Below are 22,551 nucleotides of genomic sequence, written 5' to 3'. Positions count from 1 at the left end.
ATCTCTCTAACGCCGCGGGAATATCGCTGGATTTCCAGCGTTATTCCTGCATAACTCCGCTGTTGATGGATTATTTATTGCTCTGGAGAAACGCGTTGTTGATAACGCATTATCCAGGCGATAAATTCCAGCGATAGGCGGCGATAAATATTAAAGCGCTAAACACGCTTTGCGATATTTGTCGCCGTCTGTTGCTGATATGCCCCCAAGTTTCGTGATCTTGACTAAATCATGTTGCTTCCCTATACCACATTGTCTTTTCCCCAAAAAAAGTTTCAGTGTTACACAAAACTTTGACCATAGTATTAATGGCCATATAGAAGACGAAGAAACAGTTCACACTTGCATGTCTATGAAATGGGAGGACGAAATATGATGTTGCCTCTCCATCACCTATGTCAGTGAACAAGGACTTGTCAGACCATCACTGGAATGTAACACTAAAGTAGTTCGCTAGTGCATCGGCTGGGTTGGCTAGGTTTTGTCTATGGGTTATAGCTGATTCCATAGGCTTAAATCACAACTTATATCGGCAATAGGCTCTTGCAGACCTGCGGTAGACGTGACAGTGGACCATTTTCTTCACTGCTTGGGGGCCAAGCGCAGGAACTGTCAGTCAACTTGTCGGCATTCAGCAGGCCTGGACAGGCTGTACCAGGCATCGGAAAAACAAAAAGGGGGAGTAGAGAGGTACCACTCAACCTGAGTGGTGGAGGTGGATACGTCCTCCCAGGATTCAGTCAATAAACATAGTGATCCACCCACAGATGTGTAAGTAAGTCAAAATTTCCCCAGATAAAGTGTAGAACCTCACAATGGTGGGAAGTACACACTAGTTGTTTAAATACCCCTCACACACCAAAAGGGCCCTTGGTGTCATGCTTCATCATAGGGGTCTTCCCGCCCCTCTACGGGACGGGGCGTGCTACGACCTACGTGTACGTGGGAGCACTGATTTTGTGAGACAACTATGTGTTTTGATAGGGTGTGAGAGGAAGGGTCGGGGGTGAATAGAGAAAGTGAGATAAAAAATACCTGGCTCGTCGGTCTAAAAATGTTTTAATATACCTATGAGCTGGTATTGGTAAAAAGTGGGGGGAGGAGGTGTGTATGCCTCAATGAGCCGTGCCTCCTATGTCTGCCGACATGTTTCGAAGCTCCCCAAGCTTCTTCTTCAGGACCATAAGGATCCCTCCCTAAACTCACAGTGCTGTGTAATAACGTGAATAAAGTGTAGTGTTGAAAAAAATCTATATATAAAGATCTATATATAAAGAAAGTATATCGTGCCTCAATGGGTCTTCACGGCCAATTTACCTGCAAGAAAGACATATAAAATGGGGGAAAAAAATATATAAAGACATTCGTCCTCTGCTTAGATGACAATACCATCGTGAGCATTCAGTGACCTGAAAAAAAGTGACAGAATAATCTACTTTTATCATTAGTCAGCTTGCGTGACGTGTCTCAGTGCGACGTGGGGCAAGCAGTAGTACATTGATAGTACACAACAAAGACACACATAGAACATAAAACACACACTCTAAAAACTCTAGAACAGTACACCAATATTCGGTCCCATATCACTATGATGGCTCCTAGATTGTAGTAGGACAAAAAATGGGGTAAACATACTTGATTCCTGTGCTATCAACAGCCTCCTGAGCCTGAAACACGGGTCGTAGGAGTGCCTGATAGGCTATCTGAGAAAAGGAAAGAGGATGAAGTACTTGCCTCTGGATAGTTGTAAGTCAAAGTTCCTCTCACACCCTATCAAAACACATAGTTGTCTCACAAAATCAGTGCTTCCACGTACATGTAGGTCGTAGCACGCCCCGTCCCGTAGAGGGGCGGGAAGACCCCTATGATGAAGCATGACACCAAGGGCCCTTTTGGTGTGTGAGGGGTATTTAAACAACTAGTGTGTACTTCCCACCATTGTGAGGTTCTACACTTTATCTGGGGAAATTTTGACTTACTTACACATCTGTGGGTGGATCACTATGTTTATTGACTGTACCAGGCATCGGGCATTTTTCAAGTGTGTTGGAAGAGTGGGGGCCAGTTTCTCTGTTGGTGGAGGCCAGTTTTGTTCCTTGTGTGAGATCGGGTGCATTTTCTGCCAGAGGCGCTTCGGCAATTTACACTCACTGCTAAACAGATGGTTTAAAAGCATGTAGGTCAGACCACGGGTTTAAAGCATGTAGGTCAGACCATGGGTTTAAAGCATGTAGGTCAGACCACGCTTGCTTAAAAACCATTTGATTTGCATCTAGTTTGTTCTTGTGTCCCGCAGGGTCCTCAGTAGCAGCGCTGGTCTGCAGGGCCTTAGGTGGGAGTTGGCGAGGGGTGCTGTTTGCCTCGTGGAGGCCAGTATGCACAGGATAGATTTTTCAAAATTAAAAGCAGTGCATTTCTTCATTCTGCCTCTGCTGCAATGCGCTTCAGTTTAGTATATTAAAAGTCGTAGGGTTCAACTTTTTGTATTAAAAAAGGGCATTTAAGAGTAGTAAATGCCCTTTGTGAATACCGAAATTCGTAAAGTTAGACTTTTGTCTCATTTTACCTTTGTGAATCGGGCCCAATGTGTGGTTTGCTTTGGAGTAAAACAATGATACAGTAACAGTGATATAAATTATATCATTGCATTGACTGGCAATTGTAAGAGGAGAAGTGTGGCTCAATGGTTAGAGCGGCAGACCTCGATGCAGAGCACTGGTCCGGGACCAGGGTTCATTCCCGTCGCGGCAGGGTCTCGGGCTATAAATTCTGCGGACCGGATATTCTCGCCTCAGTGCCTATTCTAATCTTGGGTCCCACGCTGCAACTCTGGGCAATAACTTGCTTAATCTCCACAATGGCCCCAACAGCGCTGGGATGCCTGGCCTCACCATGGGGGTGCCCAGGAGTGGACACCTCACACGGAATCCTTCAGCGGTATGAGTACAGCGCTGAGATACCCGTAGTGGTCATCGGCGCTATATAAATACCTATACATTTACAATTGTTACAAGTGGTTCTAATCGTGAACTTAGAAACGCTCATGCCGCTATGCCCGCTGCTCTGACAACGATGCTATTAGTGAACCGAGAGGGAAGTCAGTTATCTTTTGCCTTCTTATAAGTGGCCTCTGGTGTTTCTATAGATAGAGTAATATCTCATGCTTGCATGTTCTTTATCATACCTTATTTCTCCCGTTATCACTGTTCCCCTATTAGCCTTTACCTCCGTTTTCTGCCTTCTCTTGCTCCGCTCAAAGTTTAATGATGAAAATTAAGTTGGCGCTGCCCAGCACCTGCACAAATTAAACTCAGAGAACATCTCTATTTTTGGAGTCTAAAACTAAAACACTGTTCCTTCGGAGCACTGCTTGAAATAGACATAGAGGTCAGTTACTCATTAAAAACATAGCATCCGTGCAGAAAAATGATGGTACTCCGCCTAATTAAAGGAACCACCCAGCACAGAGCAAAAGAAAACAGTTCTATGTATCTGTTCTGCATCTCCAAAAATCACTAATTAACAATATGCATTCTATAATGCTTCTTGTAATGTTGATGCCTGCTTGGGTTTTGAGATACATTGTGACATCATTCACCAGACGTCCCAGGTAAAGAGAGACAGGTACTCAGTACCTGCCATTTTAAAGCACTGATTTGGTGCCTTTTATTGTTGTTTCCCCGTCCAGGGCCGAGCGTTAAACCCTCCCTTGCGTGAAACTTTGTGACACCGTGACACGGTGGCAGCCGTCTGCGGCTCCTGTCCCTTTAACTGGACCCAGCTGGGATGGAGACTGTGATGTAGTGGGGTGGGAACAGGCCCACAATGCAACGGGAGGAGCTGCGCCTCTGTGTGCTGCTGATGCTGAGCCCAGGGAGCTGGCCCCGGGTGCTGGAGGCAGGGCAGGGAGCTGTGCGTTGATGAGCCCGCGGCTGGCCCCTTGTGCCGGGTCTGAGAGCAGGGCCCTTCCTGCTGCTGAATCCGAGCGAGCGGCCTAGCTTTTTAGACTGCTCTGACACCGAGGCTGCTGCAGTTCTCAACAGGGAGCTGTTCGCGCCGTGAGCCTTTGTGCTGAACCTGCCAGCAGCCTGCGACCTGATTGCTGCCTCCTAATAAGGGCTGGGGGCTGCCGGGACAGACTTTGCCTGCTGCTGGGTCCGAACTGGGAACTGCCTGTGATGCTCAATCGCACCAATGTGCCTCTGAACTCAGGGATGCCCCAGGTGCAGAATCAGAGGCCGGGGAACGGTGCGCTGCGCTTGAACCGGAAAGGAGATTACTGTCCCTGGTGCTGCATCTGACCAGGGAGCCGTCCTCGGTCCTGAAGCAGAGCAGGGCGCCCTCCTTGGCGCAGAACCCGAGCAGAGTCGTCCATGGAAACGGATCTGAGCACGGAACTGATGTTGTCACGAAATTATTTCTACAGACGGGGCTGAGCTGTAGCTGCCCTTGGTCCTGAAGTACTCCGAAGCCACGCTAGAGTTCTTCTGGGTTCTTAAGCTCTGGCTGGCTCTAAAGCTGGTGCTCTCTTGGGTGCTGAAGACGAGCTGGAGCTCTCCATACTGACGCTTCCCCCCTCGGTTCAGTAGCAGCACCGAGCGCTTCCCGGTTGCGAAGCTAAGCTTAAGGTCTGCCTGATTGTGAAGCTGCTGCCGGCGGCTGCTGTTGAGCGTGTCTTTTGTAGGTCCTAAAGCTGAACTGACGCTAGCCCTGGAGCTGCTGCTGGCTAGCACCTGCGCTGGGTCTCCTAGGCTGAGCCCGAGCTCACCCTTTCCTTAAGATTCACTGGAACTCTCCCTGGTTCTGAAGCCGAGCTGGCGCTCTCCCTGGCTCTTAAGTTTACTAGAGCGCTCTCCAAAGCTGGTCAGTGCTGTCCTTGGTGCTGAGCTGGCGCTACCCTTGGTTCTGAAGCCGAGCTGCAGCCCTCCCTGGTTCTGAAGCCGAGCTGGAGACCTCCTTGGTTCTGGAGCCGAGCTGGAGCCCTCCCTTGTTCTGAAGCCGAGCTGGAGCCCTCCCTTGTTCTGAAGCCGAGCTGCAGCCCTCCCTGGTTCTTAGGCTAATCGGTACTGTGTTTGTAAAACTCGCTGGAGCTCTCCCTGGTTCTTAACCTTCGCTGGAGCTCTCCCCGGTTATTCACCTTCGCTGGAGCTCTCACCGGTTCTTAACCTTCGCTGGAGCTCTCCCCGTTTCTTAACCTTCGCTGAAGCTCTCCTCGGTTCTTATTTCTCGCTTGAGATCTCTTTTGGTCTAAAGATTCGCTGCAGTTCTTCCTGATTTCGACGCCCAGCTGGAGCTCGTCTGGTTTCCTGAACTGATCACATCTTTCCTGGGAGCTGCTCTCTCCCTGGTGCCTCACATAATTCGGGCCTGTTCCTTGTGCTGGAGCTCAGACCCCTCCATCAGGCCAAGCGAGCTGCGGGTGGTGCTGGAGATGCGCAGGGCGCTGCCCCTGCTGCGGTAGATGCTGGCAGGCGCTAAGTGCTGCCCTGAACCCCAGCCAGCCACCGCGCCCTCTTCCCGCCAAGCACCAACACCCCTCGGCCTCCGTCCTTTATGCACAGCACACTCTTCCAGATCATTCAGAGGAAACAGGCTTTCGAGTTCAACAGGCATGGCCGGCCAGTGAGAGACATGGAAGAGAAGCACAGCGGCCGCTCCCTCAAGGGCTGCCCGGAGGCGGGGTCCCGGAGCCCGGCTGCCGGCGGAGGGGGCGGCGGCCACCACCACACCAGCCCCGAGCTGGAACTGGAGGGCAAGATCCTACGGGCGGTGGATTTCAAGGCGGAGGGCAACCGCTGCTACAAGGAGAAGAAGTTCCGGGAGGCCATCGGGAAGTACCACCGGGCCCTGCTTCAGCTCAAAGGGGTGCACGTGGCGGAAGGGCCCGAGGAGAACCTGCCCGCCAAAGGCAGGCTCCGGCTGACCGAGGCGCAGAAGGGGCTGGTCGAGTGCACCGAGATCGAATGCTACGACAGCCTGACTGGTGGGTACCCATCTGCACCTTAATGTTCTTTTTTAATGTTAGCTATTATTTACGGCTTACCAAACGCACCTTATACCGATGGCTCAGTTAGTTAAACGCTCGCTGCTAAAACAAGGGGTGATTCCGAATTCGCCTGTTTGAATCCCATCTACACCAACTGAGCTTTCCACCCATCTTCGTTTGCAAAATCCAGTATCATTAGTTTGGGTCATAACACTTCTTATGTGCAGCGCTTAGAGACTGCTGAAGTGAAGTATGAAGCATATTAATAGCCTTGCAATCCAATTACATAAACAAGAAATGCTTACAAAAGACAAAGGCATATAGGCGGCACCAGTCCTTTGTTTTCAGTCAGTCACTGATCACCGTCTCAGTACCAACAAAGACCAGGAAATGATTTTGAATAAATCTGATTTTAAAAAAAAAAAACACACACACACACACAGCCACACTTCGGTGCACAGTTAGATAAAGGTTTCATGTTCTAGCCCTGTCTGATACGTTCCCTTTCTAACTACCAGTGGTGGCTCCAAACAATTTGAATGGGTACACGACCAATGCAGAGGTTCCCTGTGCACGTGCCTCCGAGAGATTTTCAAAAAGTTTACAGAAGTCTTACTTTAGGAGCTAACTGGTCTACTCAAAGTCATACAACTGTATAAGAAATGCTCTTCAACATGTGGACAATTAAAAATGCAACACAAAGCCCACGAGTTTCTAAATAACTCCCAAAGTTTACGCCCTTTTTAAATGAAATTCCCATGCAGCGCTCACATTCCGTCTTGAAATCATCATTGACCGAGTTGTCTGGGAAAGTCGGCAATGGCGTTTTTGGTACAGGACTGCATATCATTCGAGTTACATCAATTCTGACAGTATACAAGGTTCAAGGTTTTTATTAGCGATTTAGAACTTCCAGTGAGATCTACAATATGCAAAGCTACATCCTTAATACAACTTTAACAAGCATTGGCATAGCCAATAGGTCTCGCCTTTGGGACCTTATAAGTGTTTAACCATGCAACAGTTGCATAACTAAACACTTATAAGGTCCCAAAAGCGAGACCTATTGGCTATGCCAATGCTTGTTTTAACTGCTGCAATCTATTGAAGCCTCAGGGAGAACATCAAAGCGACCGTGGGGCCCCGAAAGTGATCGCGATCAAACATCAAAGCGGCCGTGAGGCCGCGAAAGTGAAAGTAATCGCGGTAAAGCGCGACGCGGGCGCCCGCGCACATGCACTGTAGCTCTAGGCTGGCCTGGCAGCAATTTTTGAAACCCTCACAAAATGTCTCGCCAGACCAGGGCATGCGCTGGGTCAGGCGAAACCTAAAAAGGAGCTAAAACATGTAAAATGTTTAGAACACATTAGTTCATTCACTGGACAATTTATAATCTCCATTGCAGACCTTGCCGTGAAATATCATATTTTTTAAAAAGTGGTTTTAAAAACCTCTGTTGACAAATGTTTAAGGCAGGGCAGCTGAATATACCACGTTCAATGGTCTGCACATCATTATTACATAAGGTGCATATTCTTTCGTCCTATTTCAGCCTACACAGCAGGATTATGCATCTTCACACTCTATGTTCTAGATTCCAGTTCAAATAAACTTAAGGAACTGCTACCTGACATGATTGAATAAAACAATGGAAATTACGTTTTGCTCTATGTATCTCTATATCATTTTCCATGGAGCAATTTTTCATGGCATATTTTAGATAATTTTTAAGATGAACATAACTCATATTCTGAATTCCTAAGCTAGTCAAGGAAAAGTTTTGAAGTGCAGTTAAAATATTATTTTAAAAAGATCCGTCTTCAACACTAGGTGCAAGACATTCTGAGGCTTTGAGTCTCCTTAAGGACTTTTCTTTGGCATCTAAAATACAATGGTACCATCCTAAAATAACAGCCAGTCCTCTTGTGAAAGTTCTCACCAGTCCTAGTTCCAACCTTAGGGCTTCTACAGAGACCATGGAATTTAAAGTGCAAAGAGTGCAGAGAATCTTTCCCTCTACCTTATGCATAAAGTGCCACTGATTGGCAGAATCTTCATTTTATATACTGTTAAACGATTATTAAAGTGCCTGTGACCTGTTGCTCCATAAAGTGCCTTTAGTGCATTACACATGTGCAAAAATCTTTATTTGATATATGTGCAATATCAATCAATCAATAAAACTTTATTTCGGTTTTGATTCAAACCATAAAAGTATACATATAAACATCACAGTTAGAAAGAAAAGCAGATCTGAAATTCCGTGCAATAAATTCATAGTTGATAAAGTGCAAATGGCGCAAGGCAAAGTATAGTCCATATAGGCTCCTGAGATAAATGAGGCAGAGAAACAGCCTCATTGGTCCAAACAGTTTCTCAATTTAACAGACAATTTTAAAAATTCAATTACATGGAGAACACTGTCATTGTGCAAAAGTTGTAAATACATAAGTGCTGGTCTGATCTGGTTAAAATAAGTTTCTTTAAAAGAGCTACCAGATAGTGTTTGCGCGGGTATTCATAAAATGTACTTAAAAATATAAAATGCAGCATATCCTGTGGAGACTTTCCGTCGCAGCCACAGGGAGCTGCAGCCTTGTTAAAAATATCTTTTTTAGGTCTAATTAACAGATGATGAAAGATATTTAACCTAAACCTTGTCAGCAAGATCTTCTCGTGGGAACTAAACGAGCCCATCAAATATGGCTCCATTGTCTCGCAGGTTTTTAACATGACGTATTTCCTGATACTGGGTTTCAGGAGCTCCTCTCCCTCTCGTTGAACCCTTCTCCCCATATAAAAGGCACGCTGCAATATGTTCGCTGTCCGCCATGTTTGCTGACATAATTCTTCCAAGATAAGGGAAGGATTGTACTTCTTCTATGGCAAGTTGATAGAAGAGCACTTATACTTTGTATTTATCTGAAACCACTTTGGACTAACCCTCATGACCTTTGTTTTATTTATGTTTACCTTCAGGAGCTGAGCATCTGAATATGGTGACAAATTGTCAAGGCATCACTAGAGACCTTTAGGGGTCAGGTCTAGCAGGACGATATCGTCCTCATAGCGGAGAATCCTCCTTGGCGCAAAGTAAGGCAAAGCAGCAATTCGCGCTGCATCGCCTTACTCAGGCCAGGCGTATCTGCGCATCTTCATAAATCTATTTGAGAGCCTTTCCTTAAGATTCACTGGCACTCTCCCTGGTTCTGAAGCCGAGCTGGCGCTCTCCCTGGCTCTTAAGTTTACTAGAGCGCTCTCCAAAGCTGGTCAGTGCTGTCCTTGGTGCTGAGCTGGCGCTACCCTTGGTTCTGAAGCCGAGCTGGAGACCTCCTTGGTTCTATCTGCGCATCTTCATAAATCTATTTGAGAGCCCTGCTTCACACATGTACCACTTTACGAGGTGCAAAAGTTAAGCAGGACTCTCATAAATCAGTCCAATAATATATATCATTTTCTGGAGACCTATTTTTATTGACTTTTAATTTATAGATATATACATTTACCAGGCAAAGAATATTCAATCATTAGACATATACAGGAGTTCTACAGAGAAATGTGGTGTTCTGTGAAGTGAGTGATCACACAGTGCAAGTGAAAGGAATAACAACCAAAAAAAACACAGTAACATGATTATAATGAAATCGGATGTAGAAATACAACTGGCCACAATTGATATACAAAATCAGTGATGAGCTTAGATAAATACTCTCGGCCTGATTCACAAAGGGAAACTTACGCTTTTTGTATATTTACGTTTTTTGCGGCAATCACAAACTATGAGTTAATAGTAAGTTTACGACTGGGAAGACTCCGCTGGCAGGGTAGAGAACTTTGCCGTGTATATACTAGGAGGGTAGCTGTTCCTCAGAGAATAGAGAGGAGACCAAAAAGTTGGTGTGTGGCGCTGCAGTCCCTCACGGGCCCCGCAAGAGGGCTTTTTGTCGGAGATCTTTTAAGGAGACGCCGCAGTTGTGCATGGGGGTGTGTGGGCCTATAAAAAAGGGAAGGTGAGTGGGTTAGTTAAAATTACTATATGGAACCCAGAACCAAAGTTTTTATTCACGGGTCCAAATGGCAAAAATGAAAAAGAATACTGGACCTCCTCTTTGGAAAGAATGTGGAGGGCAGATGTGTGACTAACCGCTGCTCTCAGGATGGGTGTTGTGGTGAATAAAGTCTATTTTAGTAGGGACTGCAGCGCCACCCCCACGAGGAGCAACGCCCGATGATGAAGCATGACAACCGAAAAGGTGAGTGAGGGCACTATATTCTAAAGGAGGAATTCCCCCCATACTTACTCTGACCCAACCTCGCGACAAGCTCACACACCAACTTTTTGTCTCCTCTCTATTCTCTGAGGAACAGCTACCCTCCTAGTATATACACTGTATTCTGTGGGAGCATGGGTACTGGACCTTCCCCCTTTTTTCTAACTACGCTCCCCCACTCTCTTTGTATTACGATAGAGAACTTTGCCCTCATAAAAAGATAGAACAGGCATATCTTATGTGTGGAGTTCTTCGTCCCAACTGCAAAATTTCATCAGTCGTCAACTTGCTATTAATTTGCAGTTTGTGAATACCAAAACAAAATGTCAACTTGTGCAAAAATGTAAATTCACCTTTGTGAATCAGGTTCAAAGGTCCTTGATGGACTCAGGTCTCAAACGTCTTTGTGCCAAACAAGGTTGCGACGTAAACATGGTTCTAGGGACATCATCAGGAGGGGAAGAGAATTCAGAGCACAAAGTAGCTCCTAAACTTCCAGCATGGACAAAACATGCAACATACGAAATGTAGAGACATTAGTAGAAGGAGGAGCTAACCTGTGAGGGAGGCTGCCCCTCTTAGTCCAAGTTTGCGTACATCAGTAGGAGAGAAGAGGCAAATTACTTCATGGACCCTGGAACGTGGTGCCCAAAAAACTCAAGGCTCGGGTCAAAGAACACCTGCGGTAATGCATGGTCAATACAGTGTCTAGAATTGTGTCAGACATTTACCCCGCTCCAGTGATGAGCGGGGTAAATAAACATCCTGTGCTACACAAGTGTATGCAATGGCTCACATTGGGCTCAACCAGGAAAACGCTTGATAAATGGGGGAGGGGCGATTCATTGTTAAGTCCCTCAGTAGAGCTCCCCCAGGCAAATGGAAACCAGATTCTCTCTCCCGGCTCCAGGAAAAGTCTGCCTTTAGAGTCATGGAAGAAATCAATCTAGCAGATTGATTTATGCAGTAGGGTTCACTGAATTAGGTGACACAAACGGCAAGTTATGAAGCATTATGTGCACATTCTTCTCCATTATTATTGAACTATTTTGCCATTTTAACACATTAAGAGTCCAATCCAGCGGATTGTGCTAGGAAAGTTGGCACTGGTGCTGCTCCTGAAGTACCTTTACCATGTGTCAGGGAATCTTCGTAAACATTTTTTACTACTCAAAAGACAAAATTGCGGCATCAATGCTTCTTTAATGCAGTAGAGTGAAAGACTGCACTCACACAAAATATGTGAACAGAGTTTACTTTTGATTTTGCTAAGAAGCAAGCAGCCAGTCTGTGAAATGGAAAATTCCTCTGTATACAAATCTTTTCAGTCCCCAAATATTTTATCAACTCTAAAGAATACAGTTGTTAAATTAATGTATTGTACATACCTGAGGCCCAACATAATACAAGCATGACAGGCACAATGTGGCTCCTTTCTATGTTTGAAACCTTGAGCCAGTCTTGGCTTTTCAGCCACTAGCAGTCTGTGTTTACTGAGCTTTTACTTCTAGCGTTAACGGCAAAACTACATTCCCGGGACTGCAACATATTGCCCAGGGCCGGACAGGCCGTACCGGGCATCATGCGTTTCCCTGGGAGGCTGTAAGGGTGGGGGCCGGTTTTGATAAGGGGACGGGTTTTGCAACGCTGCTGAAATATCAGTCCGCTGTAACAAAAACAACAGGCAAGCGTTTCCAGCCACCCAGGGCCGGGCAGTGCTTCCCCAGGGGCAGGTCTGAGAAAATTGCCAGGGCTGCTTTGTGTTCCCAGTTCTGCCCTGATGCTGTCTGCTGAAAACTCAGAACAAGTTGATATTAAGCCTGGGCAAAGCACTACGCTACGCTCGCGTAGTTTGTGAAGTTTGCGCTACTTCGCACTACACAAATTGCACGTCGCACAGTGCAAACACGCGTAGCATAGTGCAGCGGTAATTATTTGCTTGCTCGCGGTCCTCAACGTCAAGTTGGCGACCGCGAGCAAGCAAAATGACATCCCGGCGAGACTTTTTCCTCGTTCACGATCAGCAACATCAAGTTGAAGATTGCGAGCATGGAAAATAAACCTCCCGGCGAGCTTCTCAACGCGGGGAGGTCAGGTTTCTCATTGCGAGTGGTTGCGTATGCTCGCGACCGCTCGCGATGAGAAACTACCAATCCGCGTTGAGAAAGCTGCAGCTCGAGTAGAAATCTACTCGAGCGGCAGAAAACGACCGATTGCACTGTGCAAGATGCAGTTTGCACTGATCGCACAGTGCGGACAAGCATCCGGCACTGTGCAATCAGTGCGAACAGCATCTTGCACAGTGCACTACGCAGTTTGCGAAACTACGCGTATCACGCGTAGTGCGAAGTGCACTTCGCGTAGCGCTACTTCGCAAACTACGCCCAGGGTGAGTTGATATCACAAACAGCTATTTAAAAAAGAAAAAATGCATCTGTGTCCCTTCTTTTTTTTGTAGACTATAAAATTCTTACCAGTCAACTTGGTGAAGGGGCAAAGACAGCCTTTGAAGAGACGGTCCCAGGGATAGTGCAAGACCATTTACACTAGTCAAAAAAACAATGGGGCCGTCTAAAAGTACTTGTAACGTAGCACAATGAGAGCTCGGGGGTGCGCCTGAGTACACTGGGGTCATATGATGTGCCTGCCCACTTCTGATGACACTTAACAGCAGAGAGGGCCGTAGATCAGTGCTTAATTTGTAAAATAAAATAAGTGCCAGGGCCCTCGTCAGGAGGCCACCGCAGTTTGCAGCACACTGCCAGCACTGCCAATGAAAATACATACACAACAACTAACCATCACACTTCTACAAGTGTGACAATTCAGACTGTTCGAGGCAACCAGCGCTTTAAGAATGGCAAGCATTTGTTGCTTTTAAGATATATTGAATTAACAAACAACTGTTTTTCTGCTAATCTTTAAATTATACAAACAGCACCACCATGCGGCAGCTGTCATAAGTGCAGGTTCCAGCAATTAAGTGCCAGTACAGAGCACTGGAAACCACCAGCTCAAATTAAGCTCTGCCGTAGATGCTGAATGTGTCTGGCAGACAGTTTTTCCGCCAAGCCCAGGCTTTGGCACCTTTCATCTGCAACACCTATGTGACAAGAACACTGTTTAAACAGATACAACATGTGTTGCAAGTGTACTCCTGCAAGGGCTGCCAGTGGGGGACGGTGACCCCAACTGAACACTGAAACGCCCTTTTCTTTGGTCTTCTTGCCCACAGCTTTATAAAAAACTTAAAAGGTTCAGAACAATAAGGGTTGACTAAGAATAGACAGGAAGGATCAAATTTACTAATAACTTATGCAACGCAGCCCAGCAACTAAAGTTGCTGTGCTTTGCGTGAAAGGCAAACAGCAAGACAGCACCATGTGTATTTGACAGCACCATATGTATTTGACAGCACGATATGTATTTAGATATGGCGCCGTCGCACTCTCCTCTTGCACTGGTGCATTCTAGGTGGCCTAGCAATTTCTTGCATAGGTTTTGTTACAGAGAGGCCTCTTAAAAGCCATCTCGATGTCTTAAGGTGGAGATATGCAGTGCAAGTCGATTTATGAGATGACACCATGGCCATCTTGATCACTCAGATAGTCCCGCTTCTCCAGGAGAAGGGCTCTCTCTCTCTCTCTCTCTCTCTCTCTCTCTGTCTCTCACACACACACACATACATTTGGTTCTAGAAAACACATGAAAAAAGGAGGCTCCAAATGAAAGCGGTGTATTCTTCTCTCCATGTAGGACTAGGGCTTCTCTTCCTTCACAACAAGTGAGTCCCCCTCATCTCATCCTACGAGTGAGAACAGCACAAAGTGATGAAAGTCACAGGATCCCGTGGTCTGGTGTGAGGGTTTGGCACTCATGGGTTCTGGTAGGGCACACAAGCAAACACACATGCTTGAACCTAACTAGGTGCAAGGCCTGTTAGGCAAGGCTTAATCCCTAACATGGACCAAGATGCCACCAGTTCCGTGGCCATTAAGTTGTGATCTGTCATATGTTACCCTACTTCCTTCCTCGCTGCACATGCGTAGCTCTAGGTTCTGCACCTCTCTTCCACATCTCCAGTGCCGGCTTGAGCTGCGGAGATGCTGCAGGATAAGGAAGGCCTTGTGAAAGGTGCCTGCTGGTGGCTCAAGGCCTACCTAATGCTGACAGTTTCAGCCTTTGGGGTGCCACTGATATTGTTCATGTTTCTCCAAGTGCCATTTCCAAGGCTGGAGTTACTCAGGTGGCATTTGAGTTCCTTCTTTCCCCACTTTGGGTGCAGGTTGAGACCTAACACCTTTACTGAGGTTCTCTGACAGAACTGGTAGGACTCACTCAAATATTCACCCTGCAGGCCGACACAAACAACTTCTAAGTGGCGGTCACTCAAACTAATACATACAGATGCAGACAATCAAACAAGACCAACCCACACAGGTAGCAGAGCCTTCTGACTTGCCCACAAGGCCACCATGCTCTCATAATCATATATACATGAGATCTTGCCTATAGTCTCTCTTAACTGATTTTGGCGAGAAAGAGGTCTCTTACATGTTGCTATGTTGTCTTTGTATGAAAAAACAAATCAAGAAATTGTAAAAGAGAGTTGTGGCATCTTTGTTGTTAAAAGTATGCGTTAATCCATGCCCCGCCACGCACGCATGTACACAAAACCTAAAATCATGGTGCGGTGTCAGAGTCTAGGCAACAATACAGATTTTGAGTTTGGATTAAATTATAGACTGCAATGATGACCATGTGTGAAGATTGAGAATATATTTCTGTGTTGAAGTGTGGTGTATGCCCCTGGCGTGAACCCAGGACACTTTTTCTGGGAAAACTCCAGGAGGCATGGTTCTAGATTTAACAGGTCTTCAATCAATCAATCAATCAATCAATCAATCAATCAATCAATCAACTTGTAGAGTGCTACTTGTCACATGTGAAGGTATTCAGGAGCTGCAGGGTTCAGGGTCTTAGGTGAAGAGACAGGTTTTCAACATCCTTCAGAACTCCTATAGAGTATGGGGAGGTCCTGAGGTGCAGGGTGAGGCCTTTCAGGGCTTTGGCTGCAAGGTAGGAGAAGGAGCGCCCTCCTGTTCTGCTGTGTCATATGTGGGAAGTGTAAGCCAGCACAAGCGAGGTGGAGTGGAGGTGTCTGCGGGTTCGTGGAACTCCGGAGCTGGTTGATGCAAGCAGGTCTTGAGTCACACAGGTCCTTGAACGCGTGGGTGAGGTGCATGAATTGGCATCTCTCCTAGACAGGGACCAGTGGAGTTTTTTTTTAGGTGGGGGTGATGTGGGTGTGATGAGGGAGATCCAGGATGAGTCTTGCTGCTGTGTTCTGGATGGTCTGTAGCCTTTAAACTAGGTGGGCTTCGATTACTACATAGAGGACATTTCCGTAGTCCAGTCTACTGGTGATGAGGGCTTGGCTGACGGTGCATCTCGTGTTTTGGAGAAGCCACTTGAAAATCTTACATAACACGCACAGGATGAAGAAGCAGGAGGATGGCATGGCGATGACGTGGACTTCATGGTGAGTTGTCTGTCCAGGATGATGCTGAGGTTTCTTGTGTGCTCAGCTGGGGTTGGAGTAGGTCCTAGTTCAGTAAGCCACAAGGAGGTGTCCCAAGAGGCGTAGTTGCAGACAAAGATCAAGACCTCCATCTTTTTCTATGGTGAGCTGGAGGCAGTTGGACCTCATCCAGTTGGCAACACTGGTCATGCATTGGTGGAAGATGGTTCTGGCAGTGGAGGAGTTTTCAGAGAGGATGAGTTGCGTGTTGTCAGCATAGGATATATTGTTGAGCCACATGAGATCTGACTATGTTGGGGAGGTCATGTAGATGTTGAAGAGGGTGGGGCCGAATGATGAGCTTTAAGGGACTTCGCAGATAATTGGTTTGGTTTCGGAGGTGCAGGGTGGAAAGTGACCTCCTTGTGTTCTGTCGGAGAGGAAGGAGGTGATCCATTTGAGGGTGGTTTCTTGGATGCCTCTGTCATGAAGTCTGGCAATGAACCTGTAGTGGGTTGGTGTTGAAAGTCACTGAGAGATCAAGGAGGATACAATCAGTTGTCTCTTCTATGTCGAGGAAGGCCTGGATGTCGTGTGTGTCTGCAATCAGGGGTGTTTTGGTGCTGTGGTTGCTGCGGAATACAGACTGGGAGTCTTCCAAGAGGTGATTGTGCTGCAGGCAGATGGGGAAATGTTGGTTGATTGCTTTTTCAATGACTTTGGCTGGAAAAGAAAGCAGGGGGATGTGTCTGTAGTTGCTGAGTTTGTTGATGTCTGCTGAAGGTTTCTTCAGCAGGGGTTTGACTTCTGTATGCTTCCAGGCATCTGGAAAGCTGGCAGAATCCAGTGAGGTGTTGAATAGAGTGGAAGGATGAGGCCAATCCTGGATGCTCCTAGTTTAAAATGTGGAGGCATGGGTCGGATTGGGGCAAGTGAGTGGATGGATTTCATGATGGTGTCTTAAGTGGTGAGGTGGTTCCAGATGGTTAGCCTTGGGATGGTAGTGTGTGTGGAGGTATGGCTGTTGAAAATGTTTTCGGGCTTGAATTGGGGTTGGATTTTCTGTAGATTTGGTCAACTTTGTTGTGGAAGAAATCTGTAAGGCTTTCACATAGGTCCTGAGAGAGAGCGATGTTGCTTGTCACCACTGTGGGGTTAGTGACTTCCTTGACAATGCAGAAAAGCTCCTTACTTCGATGCACAATGCCCAGGCTTTTTTCCTTGTCTCACGTAGTTGCCGGTGGTATAGGTTAAGTGCAGATTTATAGGCAGTTCTGTGCTGTGTCTTTGATTGTGCTCCACCTCCTGTCAAGGGGCTTGCAGTGGCACCTGACTCTCCTGAGGTCCTCAGTGTACCAGCTGGCTTGCTTGGTGGAACTTCAGTGTTTCTTGATCTTGATGGGGTGACACTCTTAGCACAGTCAGCGATTCAGGTGTTGAAGCTTCTGACATTCTGGTTCACGTTGTTGTGGTATCTGGGCGGGTTGAAGGTGAGCATGTTGGTCCATTGGGTTTTCTGAGGCCTTGTTCCAACTGCGTCAGGCGGTGTTGGGTTGCTCCGGGGGTAGGGGACATGGGGTAGTAATGATGAAGGGGACAATGGAGTGGTAGGTCCATGTGAGTTTGGTGGTGTGGCTGAATTTGATGCAGTTGCTTCAGGTAAATATGAGGTTGTGTGTATGTCCTGTGATGTGTGCTGGGGTTGTGCACAAGGTGGGTGAGGCTGATGTTGTTCAGGCTGTCAACCAGATTGGCCGAGTTAGGGATGGTTTTGTCATTGAAGTGGAAGTTGAGGTCACCCAGGGACATGTAGTCCTTGGAGTCTATGGTGAGGGGGACATTGAAATCAGTGATGAGGTTGCAGAAAGGGGTTCGAGGTCATGGTGAAAGGTAGGTGAGGGTTTCCCTAATGGTGGATTTCTCGTCTGTTTGGATAATGAGGTAGAGTGGTTCCATTTCTGGAATGGTGTTGTCAGTGGTGGTGGTTCATTTGATGGAGTCCCTGTGGATAATGGCAATTCTCCGCCTGGCTTGTTGATGCTTGCAAAAACAACAATTGATGGACAGAATGCAGAACAATGTCATACATTCACCCCAGTACAGAGATCTGGGCCTAAATCCATCGTTTTTTTGCTCACCATGCCATTCCAGTTTGAACCCAGCCATATGCAAATCAGTCTTGACCCTGTGCCCCATGGGAACAGTCCAGCCCGAACTGCCAAGCCAGGTCCTCCCTGAACTGGAAACAAGCATCCTAGGACCGGTTTCGGGCTTTCAGCCCTCGTCAGCCAGGATAGCTTGATTCCAGTGGCATGGAGAGCAAGGGACTCACGTCTGAGCATACCCTTCCCACTCGGGGTGACAAATGCAAAAACAACAATTGATGGACAGAATGCAGAACAATGTCATACATTCACCCCAGTACAGAGATCTGGGCCTAAATCCATCGTTTTTTTGCTCACCATGCCATTCCAGTTTGAACCCAGCCATATGCAAATCAGTCTTGACCCTGTGTCCAGGTCCTCCCTGGACTGGAAACAAGCATCCTAGGACCGGTTTCGGGCTTTCAGCCCTCGTCAGCCAGGCTTGTTGATGCTGTCACGGTTGGTGATTCTGTATCCTGCTGGTATGGCAGTGGCCATGTTGGGGTCTGACGTGCGGTTGAGCCAGGTCTCCATTAGAAAGACGATGTCGGGTGCAAGAGTGTTGATAAGGTCCCAGACCTCGGTGGCGTGTTTGTTGAGCAAGCGAGTGTTGAGGAGGGTGCATGCAAGCTGGTAGTGGGTCTTGAGTAAACAGGGGCATAGCTTGGTCAGTAATACTGGGGAGGGGGGTGTGAGCTTTAGATTTTACGACAGCTACAATAATATATCATAGTAATCGTTATTTGAGAATCAGTGCATGAGGGGTCTTAAGGGCCAGTGTAACGGGAAAGGAGTGCGGAGTGTGAGGGGTACTTAAAGCAGAGTATTTTGTAAAATATCAATGTTTGTTTTAAGACCTTCAAAACAGAGATGAGATTGTGTGAGTGTGTTTTTGTCTGAGCATTTAAAAATTCCAGGTGAAATCCAACAGACACCTTATCATACCCGACTGAAAGCTCCTGTACCCAACTATCTATTAAATAATACATTTATTAGAGTGGTGTAGCACCCCAACGCCCCCCTCCCCCCGAAGCTATGCCCCAGTGAGTAAGGAGCATTGTTTTTTATATTTTTTAAACTTTGATGGACTTGGATCTCACAGTTAAATTAGTGTAAAGAATAATGGGACACAGCCTTATGACAAACATGTGCATCACTGTGTAGTTCTAGGAAGCAGGGAAAGTCGTGGTTTATTATTTTGGCCAATCTGTAGTCAACATATGATAGCGTATTTACCAGTAGAGTTTGATACAGAGTTTGTAGGGTTTAGTGAACTGATTTTAGCAGTGGTATGGGACATAAAAAGCGAGTGTATCATTTGGTTCTGAGTGCTTGTGTTTAAATGATGGTAAGTTATGTTTGCGTCATCTTTAGAACCAGCACGGATCACTGATATAGCTTGGGAGTAGTATTCAGTTTTACCACCAATTGCAAGATGGTGGTAAAACTGAGTAAATGGGCACCAAAATCATTTATGCCTACTACACCACATTTTTGGCACCAAATGCTAAATCAGGCAGAAATGTTATGAGTGCTGGCAAGTTTTGGGCTCAGTTTATCCTTGAAGTCTTAACCCCTTCAGTGCCACGCCCTTTCCCCCTCCTGTGCCGGACGTTGCACTAGTGGGTGGGGTTCATGACGAGATAGTCTCGTCATGGGCACAGCGCAACCGTGCTCCATGACGAGACTATCTCGTCATAGGCACTGAAGAGGTTAATGACCTGCAAAATAACCATCATTTTTCCTTATGTAACTTGTGGCCATATTGCCTCTAATGGCTCTGGACCACTGCATCGACTGCAGGCATCCAGGAGTCCAGCAAGTATACCAGGACCCCCATAGCCAGGTAGCCAAATGCCACTTTCCCCAGCCTAAGTACTAAAATGAAGCATCACTGGCATCACCGCATCTGTTGCACAATTGAAAACTACGGTCCCTCGGGCATAGGTGTCTGATCCCGTGGTCCCACTCAGCCATTCATCTTTCCAAGGTCAATTAAAGGAGTACAGTTGAGTGTGTAACAATGAATATCTGTTACTCTGAACCAAGACACCTCCTGGGTGAACGTGTGCTGTACAAATACATGTAATACGGTATGTTATTATATCTCTCGTGCCACCACAGTGCATCCACTCTTCTACAGAAAAGGTCCCTCACAGCAAGGTCAACATTCTTCAATAGCGATTAATTTGCATGCATTTTCTGATAAGCTTGTTATCATCAATAGTGTAGCAAGGAAGTCATGGGCCCAGGTGCAAACAAGGAAAATGTCCCCTTTGCCGACCGTAAGAGTTGTAAAATCCCGCAATTTTCAGGGTTCAATGAACGCCTCAGGGCTCAAACCCCAGATTCACTTCACCTGCCGCACCAATGGTGGCAATGCCCTTGATTGACATGCTTTCTCTGTTCATCTTGTTGATGTTATATTGCATTGCAGCATTTATATAGCGTTTACTACCCCTATGTAGCGCACTGAAGCATGTGCATACATGGGTAGCTCGCTACATCATGCAGAGTGTGTGGCTGGAACAATGTTGTCTTTTTTTTCATCCTGTGGGGGAAATGTTTCCTTATCGTACACAATGACCACCACGGTGTGGATATTGTGTTATGGGCCACAACAATAGCATTGTGGTGAAAGATTAAGTGTGAGAGACAGATGCCCAGTTTTATGGGTTTCATTGTGCTGGTAGTTTTTAACAGCTCTGCAGGTTTATTTATGGTGATTTATGTGATATAGTCTGTTTACCTGCTTACTGCACTGTGTTGTCGAATCAAAAATTTAGTGTGGAGTAGTGGTTCTGAGCCGGCATGGCTGGAGGAAGAGAGAAGTGGAGAGATCTGTTGGGATGTGCATTGTTACTATCAGCCGATATCTGAGTGTCATTGTGAGATGTAAAGAAGCGGTCAGAGTGTATAGATATTTCGGACTTGCAATAGTGGACGATTTTAAAGTGTTCAGAATTGTTCAGCAATTTGTGACAGATCTCTTCAGTTATTCCAATCCATGGAATCCCATTGCCTGTATTAGAGTTGCTTGGTTTGTCAACAGCTATGCCTAGGATCTTTCGGAATTCCGGGAGGTTTTAATTTATCCTTCTGCTCTATGCTTTTTCAGGCCTGTGTTACGACTAAGACAATAACTATCATTTCGTAGTGGATGTTAGCAGCTAGCAGACCTTAGTTAATGCAACAAAACAGCAGTGTTTATTTTTTACATTTTACTGTTTTCACCGTAATTGAGGACAGCCCCCTCACACAGTTACACATCACAATACTTCAGTATTTACGCAACGTACACCAAGTTCTCTGATGTTGGTGCACAAGAGTTTTTGAAACCTTGTAAGCTTAAGCTTTATGACTTGGCATAGCCAAGGCCGCTGGAATTATGCGGCGTTGGAGGGCCAAATTATGCGGCAGGGTAGAGTAAATTATGCTTCAAGAAAAGGCAAATTATGCATCATTGTGCAGCACGATTTGTGATTGTATTACTTCATTGTTTTGCCATTTTTAGGTCTCGCCTGAGCTAGCGCATGCGCTGCTCTGCAAGACATTTAGTAAGTGGGTTTTCAAAGTGCTACCCACACGCTTTTGCTGGCCTCAAGCTTGCGGTTACGCGCCATCTGTCTTTCCTCCGTCATGGGTCATTAAGTGCATCGCTCGCAGGCACCCTTACAGCCCGCGATCGCGATCACTTTCGCGGCCGCGTCACTTTCACGGCCGCGCTGAACTGTTTTAAACTAAAATTAACTTATTTTCTAGTTAAAATACTACTTCTGACATCATATTAAGTTCAGGAAATATACCTAGCACTGAACTGCTGAATAAAACATGCTATTGTAGTGAACATGAACATGAAACCAGAACGGATAGTGAAAGGTCTGACACCTTTTAGCGCATTCAGACGTGCATTCTCAAAGGATGCGGTCTCCCAGCCTTCACTGCGCACACCACTAATGCTAGATAGTTATAGGAGAAGGTCGTGGTCCAAACGTATCGTAGGTGATGGCCCAGGAGGCCCACTCTATGAAAGCAGCTCTTCTTGCCTCAGTGCGCCTTGTTACCATAATTGGCAACAAAGCGCTATGGGTTTCCGTCGCTCCACGGTTCCCAGACACAATTGTGTTTTTCAGAAAGATGTCAAGGGGCAGTTGTCTTGGCTACGGTCCAGGGTGACATTTTCCCAGACAAATTGACTTCGCAGATTACTGGCAGCTCGGCCGTCAACACATTGTAAGTGCGTCAAGAGTGTGCTTTCTCTATCTGGATAAAGGGGCGCACTGGTTCGACGCAGACAACACAGTTTTAGTTTCCGAATATAAACTTCCATTTGTTCGTGGCTCATGTATCACAAACCACGTATCGGTTTCTCTATTTGTCTCTTTCTATTTATCCGTCTTTATCTATCTATCTATCTATCTATCTATCTATCTATCTATCTATCTATCTATCTATCTATCTATCTATCTATCTATCTATCTATCTATCTATCTATCTATCTATCTATCTATCTATCTATCTATCTATCTATCTATCTATCTATCTATCTATCTATCTATCTATCTATCTATCTATCTATTTCTCTCTCTCTCTATCTCTCTCTCTCTGTCTCTCTATCTATTTCTCTCT

The 22,551-nt window shown here is 46.2% G+C and overlaps 1 protein-coding gene across 1 annotated transcript in view; it reads left to right on the top strand.

The window, feature by feature from the left end:
• Window positions 1-3,843: 3,843 nt before the first annotated feature.
• The window catches only part of TTC9B (tetratricopeptide repeat domain 9B), a 231,709-nt gene continuing 213,001 nt past the window's right edge, over window positions 3,844-22,551 (top strand). The window contains exon 1 of the mRNA XM_085625343.1: window positions 3,844-5,983. Coding sequence (XP_085481469.1) covers window positions 5,554-5,983 — 430 coding nt within the window. The 5' untranslated portion in view covers window positions 3,844-5,553. The remainder of the gene's footprint in view (window positions 5,984-22,551) is intronic.

The sequence above is a fragment of the Triturus cristatus genome, chromosome 9 (assembly GCF_964204655.1).
Source record: "Triturus cristatus chromosome 9, aTriCri1.1, whole genome shotgun sequence".
In the NCBI taxonomy this organism is placed as follows: domain Eukaryota; kingdom Metazoa; phylum Chordata; class Amphibia; order Caudata; family Salamandridae; genus Triturus; species Triturus cristatus.
The sequence above is the reverse complement of the archived record's forward strand: the minus strand, read 5'-3'. Positions and strand labels throughout refer to the sequence as shown.